The sequence below is a fragment of the Carlito syrichta genome, unplaced genomic scaffold, assembly GCF_000164805.1.
Source record: "Carlito syrichta isolate Samal-C Ts95f unplaced genomic scaffold, Tarsius_syrichta-2.0.1 Scaffold314107, whole genome shotgun sequence".
Lineage (NCBI taxonomy): Eukaryota > Metazoa > Chordata > Mammalia > Primates > Tarsiidae > Carlito > Carlito syrichta.
This window is the reverse complement of record NW_007258203.1, coordinates 70,244-78,362: the sequence shown is the minus strand read 5'-3', so window position 1 is coordinate 78,362 and position 8,119 is coordinate 70,244. Positions and strand designations below refer to the sequence as shown.

The window sequence follows — 8,119 nt, the reverse complement described above, 5'->3', positions numbered from 1 at the left end:
GTCTGGGTGACGGAGTGAAACTCCAACTCCAACTCCAAAAAAAAAACAAAAAAAAAAACTCTATTTATGAAGATCAATAACACAGAGAGTGTAGCATTACATGAACGCGCAGCATAGAAACGTGTAGTATTATGATATGGACAAGAAATACAAAGAGTTAGCCGGGTTCGGAGGCTCAGCCTATAATCCCGCGCCTTGGGAGGCTGAGGTGAGTGGATTGCCTGACTCCGCGGGTTCGAGATCCGCCCGGGCAACTTGGTGAGACCTCATCTCTACAATAAATTTTAAAAATTAGCCGAGTGTGGTAGCGCATGCCTGTAGTTACAGCTACGCGGAAGGATCGCCGGAGCCCAGCAGGTCGAGGTTGCAGTGGCTGGAGCGGCCACTGCACTCTAGTCTGGGCTACAGAGTGAGACTCCAAAAAAAAAAAAAAAAAAAAATACAAAGAATTGACGTCATCCAAAAATGTAAAGACATCTGTGGTTAGAATGATAATAATAACTTTTTCTTTTTCATTTTTTAAGAAACAGGATCTCACTCCGTTGTCCAGGTTGGAGTGCAGTGACATGATTATAGCTCACTGCAGCCTTGAATTCCTGGACTCAAGCAACCCTCCCCCCTCAGCCTCCTGAATGGCTGGGACTACAGGTGCTTACCACTACACTCCAGCTACTTTTAAAATTTTTTATAGAGACAAGGTCTTTCACGGTCTCACTGTGTTGCCCAGGCTGGTCTCAAATTCTCAGCATCAAGTGATCCTCCCGTCTTAGTCTCCCAAAGCCCTGGGATTACAGGTGTGAGCCACCACACCCAGCCGTGACTTTTCAAAAATGCATTTAAATGTAAAGGATTTGTTCATTTTGTACTATCTACAGCAATTTAGTATCTACCTGCCAACCCCACAATCAGAGATATTTCAAATGACAAATTCATTCTATTTTCCTGAGTATATCCTCCATCTAGATTCCAAAGCTACACATAAATGTTCCATATACCTATCTTTTGCTTATATTTATGCTTTCACTTCCTTTCAGTATTGCAGTTACCAGCTACTTTCAAAATAAATCTGTCTCCTTTAGTCTCCCCTGACATGTACCTCCCTAACAGGAAGCCCATCCTCCAGCCTTGGGAATCACAAAGGCTCAACCTTTCTGGCAGGTAGAGGCAAAAGAGAATGCAGGCTCAGAGGCACAGGAAAGCGAAGCAACTCATCAGAGAAGAACGGTGGTGAGACGAGCATCCTGACTCTTACCTGGGCGATTGTATCCTGCTGAGTCTTGGGTAGGAATTGGGTACATTGGTGATGGACCAGGGTAGAGGTGGGGAGCTTGTGGGTGTCCGTAAGAGTTCACTGCCAAAGCAAGACAAGAGTGACTTGACTGGGGGACCACGACACTCAATAATGCAGGGAGGAAAAAAAATGTACCCTTCCTCCCATCAATCCCATTCTCCCTCCCCTGGACCACTCTCTAGCCTTGCCAGCATGAATGCTCTCTGCAGAAGCTATCAGTCCTCAGCACTGAGGGTAAAAAGGATGGATACAAGAACTGTGAAATATCAAAGATATGAGGATGACAAATACAGAAATGCGATCATCAAATTGCTCTTTCATTAGTTAGCAGATCATATAAAGGCGGAATCACCATGCTACCTGATATCTAAGCAGGGGTTACTAAAACACAAATTTAAAAGGGGCTTTCTCTAACAAATCGCCTCCCTTTTCTTTTCTTTTTTTTCCCCCTGAGACAAGGTCTCGCTCTGTCACTCTAGTTGAAGTACAATGGTGAAATCATAGCTCACTGTAACCTCAAACTCCTGAGCTCAGGCAATCCTCCCACCTCAGTTTCCTGAGTAGCTAGGACTACAAGCACAGCCACTATGCCTAGCTAATTTTTTTTATAGAGACAAGGTCTCGCTGTGTTGCCCGGGCTCGTCTTGAACGCCTGGGCTCATGGAGCATCTCAAAATGCTGAGTGATGTGAGACACCGCACCCAGCTTCGCGCCTAGCTTCCACCCTTTGCATAAGTAATTCTGATCTTCTAAAATCAAGGTCTAAAATATACATATATCCTATTTCTTTTGCATTTTTTGGCATAAAATTCCACCGATTCAACAGACGTTCGGCCAACTAGTTTGTCAACGGATACATGAGTTTCCCACTGCTCAGGTGGGATCACAGCCCACAGCAAGATTTCTCTCCATGGCCTCTGCCTTCCTCCTCCAGGGCACCTTGCTTTGTGCAGTACCTTGGTTCATGGCTGGTTCCTGTTTGCCACTGGTGAGGGCACAGGAGTCAGCAATACGGGCAGGAGCCTGTGGCCGGTGGGCGCCCCCCTGTGGAGGCACGTGACCAGTCTGAGTGAGGAAGTGGTTGAGGGAGTCGCACAGGTTGGCAATGTGATGCTGGTCGAGGGTCCAGTTCTTCTGCTCTGCCTGCCGGAGACTCTCCATCAGCTCTGCAAGGAGGGAAGCAAGCAATGCCAGCCTCGTGGAAGACCCACAGCCCCGGCCCCGCCCCATCTCAGGGTGCCAGCCACACCGCAAGGCAACAGCCCTGATGACACGCGTTGACGATAATCACTGACGTTTGTTAGACCTCCACGTTTTCAAACTGTAGTTCTATTTATTCCTTACCAAATTCTGACTCTATTTTCCGTCTCAGTGATGAGCACAACAAACTTTCCAAGTGACTGAGTGGCTCAGCTATGGTCACACCGTCAGTTAAGTGGTGACAAAACTACAAAACAGGGTGGATCAGTTCCCAAGAGCCTTTTCTCTCCCAAAACAGAATGAACTAGGATAAACCACTGCCATATTTTGGGTTAAGACAAAATTAATTTGAAAATAATATCCGCCGGGCTCGGTGGCTCAGCCTGTAATCCCAGCACTTTGGGAGGCTGAGGTGAGTGAACTGCCTGAGCTCACGGGTTCGAGACCCGCCCAGGCAACTTGGCGAGACCTCATCTCTGCAATAAATCAAAAAATTAGCCAGGCGTGGTAGCACACGCCTGTAGTTCCAGCTACTCGGAAGGCTGAGGCAGAAGGATCGCCAGAGCCCAGCAGGTCAAGGCTGCGGTGGCCGGGAGCGGCCACTGCACTCCAGTCTGGGCGACCGAGTGAGACTCCAACTCAAAAAAAAAGAAAAGAAAAGAATATCCATATTACCCATCTTGTGTACTATGGAGGGGAAACAATGAAATCCTCAATTCCCAAGCTTTACTGAAGCACCCCTTCTGGTTCTAGCATCTACTGGGTTTCCCACTTACGTGGCGTCCCTCTTCCCTCCAGACACTATCTTTCAGTCATTGTCTTTCTAACCTGAGAACTGTGACTGCTCGATGCTGGACCAATTGAGCCGATTCACCATCTTGAAGCTTTCCTTTAAGGAGTCGATATTGGAGCACCAGTCAGGAGGAAAGCCTGGAAAGAGGGCAGAGTGGATAAGAGAGTGGAGCAGAAGACAGCCGTCAACGGACACCAGACTGACCACATGCCGGATTCTTGCATCTACATAGGTTATCAGCTCATGAGCAAGTTTTGGACTCTCCCTTCCTGGAGCGCTAGGACTGCAAAGCAATCTGTGCTTTGGGTACAGCACAGCTCATCGGCAGGTGGAAACGGAAAGCAATCCCAGTGCATCCAGGAATCCTCTAACAGAGCTCTAAGTAGCAACCTCTGTTCGTCCAGACGAGCCCTAGGGGATTCAGGCCAAAAGACTCCTGACCAACTGCACCTCCAGGCCAGAGTCAGGGCAAGGGAGTCGTTCCGCCCCCTCCCACGCTCACCCTGCACCCCCCCGCACTCACCGAAGCCAGTGCTGTTGAGGGGAGTCTGGCCTTGGGCCTGTGGCTGTGGAGGTGGCGGCTGCTGGGTGGAATGGGAGTGGGCGTGGTGAGGATGAGGGTGGTAGCCGCCATGCTGCAGCGGCGGGGGATGCATGGCCATCACGGGGGGCGGCCCGTAGCCCTCGGCCCCGGCGGGCTTTCCTCCTGGCGGGGCACAGCCATCCGGGCTTGGGGTGTGCAGTGGAGGCACAGCCCCCACGGCCACAGGGCCCTGGGCCGGGGCCTGCGGTGGCGGCTGGGACTGCTGGGGAGGGGGCGGCGGCGGCTGCGGTGGCTGAGGCGGCGGCGGCTGCTGCTGGTACATGTAGTAGCTGTTGGAAGGCGGCATGTCCCCCAGGAGAGACGAAAAGCCTGCAGGTGGGAAGAAGGGGAAGGTGAATCAGGCCATGCTCTTTTCACAAAGCAGGACTTTCACAGAGTGGAGATGGGAGGCCTCCGACAAACCGCAGAGCTCAAAGGGTGAGTGTGGCCGGGCTCAGGGGCTCACTTGGGGAGGCTAGGGTGGAAGGACTGCTTGAGCCCAGGAGTTCAAGACCAGCCTGGGCAACACAGTGAGACCTCATCTCTACAAAAAACACAGAAAGTAGCCGGGTGTGGTGGCACGTGCCCGTAATCTCAGCACTATGCAAGGCTGAAGCGGGAGGATTGCTTTAGCCCAAGGGTTTGAGACCAGCCTGGCCAACAGCCCCGACCCCGTCTCTGCAAAAAAAGATACAAAAATTAGCTGAACGTGGTGGCCCAAGCCTGTAGTCCCCGCTACCCGGGGGGACGGAGGTGGGAGGATCTCTTGAACCCAGGAGGTCTCTTGAGCCAAGGCTGCAGAGGCTGTGAGGAGTGATAACAGAACGATAGAGAACCAAAAGAAAAGTCATCATCATTTAAAGATCCAGCATATTGAAATTGTGTTTATGGGTGGAATGGCATGGTATCTGTGAACAGCACTAAATTACTCTAATTTTTAAAAAGCTGAGTAGTAAATGAAACAAGCTTAACAAAACATCGGTAACTGTTAAAGTCGGGTGATGGAACGTGGAAGTTTATTATCTATCCACTCTAGTTTTGCATCTGTCTGAAATTTTTCATAACAAAAAAATCACGTAAATATAAATACAGCAGCTCACACCTGTAATCCTAGCACTTTGAGAGGCCGAGGCAGGAGGACTGCTGGAACCCAGAGGTTTGAGACAAGCCTGGGTAACATAGCAAGGCCTCATCTCTACTAAAAATCAAAAAATTAGCCAGGTGTGGTGGTGTGTGCTTTTAGTACCAGCTACTTGGGAGGCTGAAGTGGGAGGATGGCTTGAGCCCAGGAAGTTGAGGCTGCATTGAGCCAGGATTACACCACCGCACTCCAGCCTGGGTGACAGAGTGAGATTCTGACTCAAAAAAAAAAAAAAAAATTACACACACACAACACACACAAATAAAAAGAAACTCTTTTACAGGTATTCTTGGGGAGAGTATACTACTGTTGCCCCCTGGTGTTCGTCCTTAAATCACTTGCTTGCCCCGATAAAATCACTGCCCTTGGTTCTGGAAGGGGCAATCCTCCAACTTACTTTCTGGAGCTAATAAACCAGCCTGCTTCCCAACTCAGCTGTCCTTTCACAAGGACAAATGAGCTTGCTTGACTCCAAACAGTTTTAGTTCATGACATGTTTCCTCCAGTGACCAACTTCTCCTTGTGTTAAAAATAAGAACAGGCCGGGCGCGGTGGCTCAGCCTGCAATCCCAGCACTTTGGGAGGCTGAGACGAGAGGATTGCCTGATTCCTGGGGGTTCGAGACCAGCCTGAGCAACCTGGTGAGACCTCATCTCTACAATAAATTGAAAAATAAGCTGGGCATGGTAGCATGTACCTGTAGTTCCAGCTACTTAGAAGACTGAGGTGGAAGGATTGACTAAGCCCAGCAGGTTGAGGCTGCAGTGGCCATGAGCATGCCACTGCACTCCAGCCTGGGTGACAGAGTGAGACTCCGACACAAAAAAAAAAAAAAAAAAAAAAGGGAAAGAAAAGAATGTCACCGCTTGTTTAAAAATATAAGGATGTCCACGAACCCATCCCAACCCCAGACTCACCGTGCTGAGAGGAGGAAGAGGACTTCTCCAGCATAGATTTATAGAGGTTGCGGAAGGACCAGCTCAGGTCCTGAAAGTTGATCTCCGAGTAGGAAAATTTAAAGTCATGGTTGGTGTTATAGAGGGGAGGAGGACCCTCAGCAGCTTCTCGGCCTGAAGCTCCTGCAGCCACTGCTCCGCCATCCACAGACCCTGTGCCCTGCAAAATAGGTAGGAGCGTCCTGATCCGAGTCCCAGCTGAGAGACCAACACAACCCTCTCGTAGTCACCAGGCTCTCCTGCCTACTCTCCCAATCCTCTCCTAGCTCTTCAGGGACCCAGCATCATCATTTTCTCCTTCTTTTCTCATTGGTTCTTCCTCCCTTTTTTGAGTCAAAGTCTAACTCCATCGCCCAGGATGGAGTACAGTGGCAGGATCACAAGACCATGGCTCAAAGCAGCCTCAACCCGCCGGGCTCAGGCGATCCTTCCACCTCAGCATCCCGAGTAGTTGGGACAACAGGCACACGCCCCCACGCCTGGCTAATTTTTTAAAAATTTTTTTGTGGAGATGAGGTCCTGCTGTGTTGCCCAAGCAGTCTTCAACTCCTGGGCTCAAGCAACCCTTCCACCTTGGCCTCCCAAAGCGCTGGGATTACAGGTGTGAGCAACCGCACCTGGCCTCGTTGGCTCTTAGCTAGAATCTCACCTCTTTCTTTCACCATTCTTCATCTCCTCTTTGAATGCCCTTTTCCCATATTACATCCATGCCCTTCTTTCCCTTCTCATAACTTTTCTGGCTCCCCTTCTCGTCTCACCACTTTTTTTCCTAGGCCTTCTCAAAGTTGTGTTCTGCTTCTCTCTCTCTCTCTTTTTTTTTTTTTTTTTTTTTTGAGTTGGAGTCTCACTCTGTCGCCCAAACTGGAAAGCAGTGGCCGCTCCCGGCCACCACAGCCTCGACCTGCTGGACTCCGGTGATCCTTCCGCCTCAGCCTTCCAAGTAGCTGGAACTACAGGCGCGCGCTACCACGCCCAGCTAATTTTTTTATTTTATTGGAGAGATGAGGTCTCGCCAAGTTGCCCAGGCGGGTCTCAAAACCGCGAGCTCAGGAAATCCACTCACCTCGGCCTCCCAAAGGCGCGGGATTACAGGCTGAACCACCGAGCCCGGCTCTCTCTCTCTCTCTCTCTCTCTCTCTCTCTCTCTCTCTCTCAGTTTCCCTCTTGGCTTTCCACATCTTTCCCAATTGATCTGCTTAATATACCAGACACTCAATGCCTAACTCCAAATAAGCAGGGAGAGATCTGAATCCATTCAACCACCTATACCACGCCCTCTGCCACCTCTGCTTCCTACCTGGCTATAGGTGGCGATAGATGCGGGACTCTGAAGTGACATCTGAGGATTCCCCTCTGGAGGCAGTGAGGCTTCTCCACTCCCTGGAACACCTCCACGTGGGCTTTTGCTTGCCTCCTGTTCTGGTGAATCTTGGGACAGCTGAGGGTTGTAAAGGAAAAGAAGCCTATAAGCAGCAGCAAAAGATCCCCCCGAGACTCATGGCTTCACCTCTGCTGGTGTTCCACCTTGGCCTTGGAAAACATGGAACACGCAGGAAAGGCGGTGGAAGGAGCAACCGGCTCAAAAAGGGCATCTCCTCACGAGGTGGGAACTTACATCATCATCTGGAGGGTGTCTTCTCTTTCGGGAAATGTCGGGGCAGGTGTCGATTGTCCAATAGGAGCCCTGGAAGGAGAACCCACACCCACAGAGAACAACATTGTTACACCTAGAACTTCCAAGGGTTGAAGAGCAAATTTGTCCTAAAAGCTCACTGAGCATGCCAGAGGTGCTTCTGTGGTCCAAACACAGGCCTCAACTGTTCTGGAGGGACAGAATAATGGTACCTAGCTCAAAAAAGATGATGATGTCCAGGTAGAGATTTTCCTTTCTCTGGTGGCCTGAGGTAAAACTCTTTCGAGTTTCAGTATTCACATCGCTCAAATGGAAAAAGTGATCCGGCCGGGCTTGGTGGCTCAGCCTGTAATCCCACGCTTCGGGAGGCTGAGGTGAGTGGACACCTGAGCCCGCAGGTTCGAGACCCGCCTGGGCAACTTGGCGAGACCTCATCTCCACAATAAATCAAATAAATCAGCTAGGCGTGGTAGCACGTGCCTGTAATTCCGGCTACTCGGAAGGCTGAGGCGGAAGGATCGT

General features: G+C 50.3%; 1 protein-coding gene across 1 annotated transcript in view; it reads right to left on the bottom strand.

Moving 5' to 3' along the window:
- Positions 1 to 8,119, bottom strand: part of FOXJ2 (forkhead box J2) — a 22,449-nt gene that overhangs the window by 4,231 nt on the left and 10,099 nt on the right. Inside the window, exons 4-10 of the mRNA XM_008071057.1 lie at positions 7,580 to 7,648; positions 7,262 to 7,402; positions 5,926 to 6,124; positions 3,808 to 4,197; positions 3,320 to 3,421; positions 2,248 to 2,457; positions 1,253 to 1,351 (exon numbers count right to left, since the gene is read on the bottom strand). Coding sequence (XP_008069248.1) covers positions 1,253 to 1,351; positions 2,248 to 2,457; positions 3,320 to 3,421; positions 3,808 to 4,197; positions 5,926 to 6,124; positions 7,262 to 7,402; positions 7,580 to 7,648 — 1,210 coding nt within the window. The remainder of the gene's footprint in view (positions 1 to 1,252; positions 1,352 to 2,247; positions 2,458 to 3,319; positions 3,422 to 3,807; positions 4,198 to 5,925; positions 6,125 to 7,261; positions 7,403 to 7,579; positions 7,649 to 8,119) is intronic.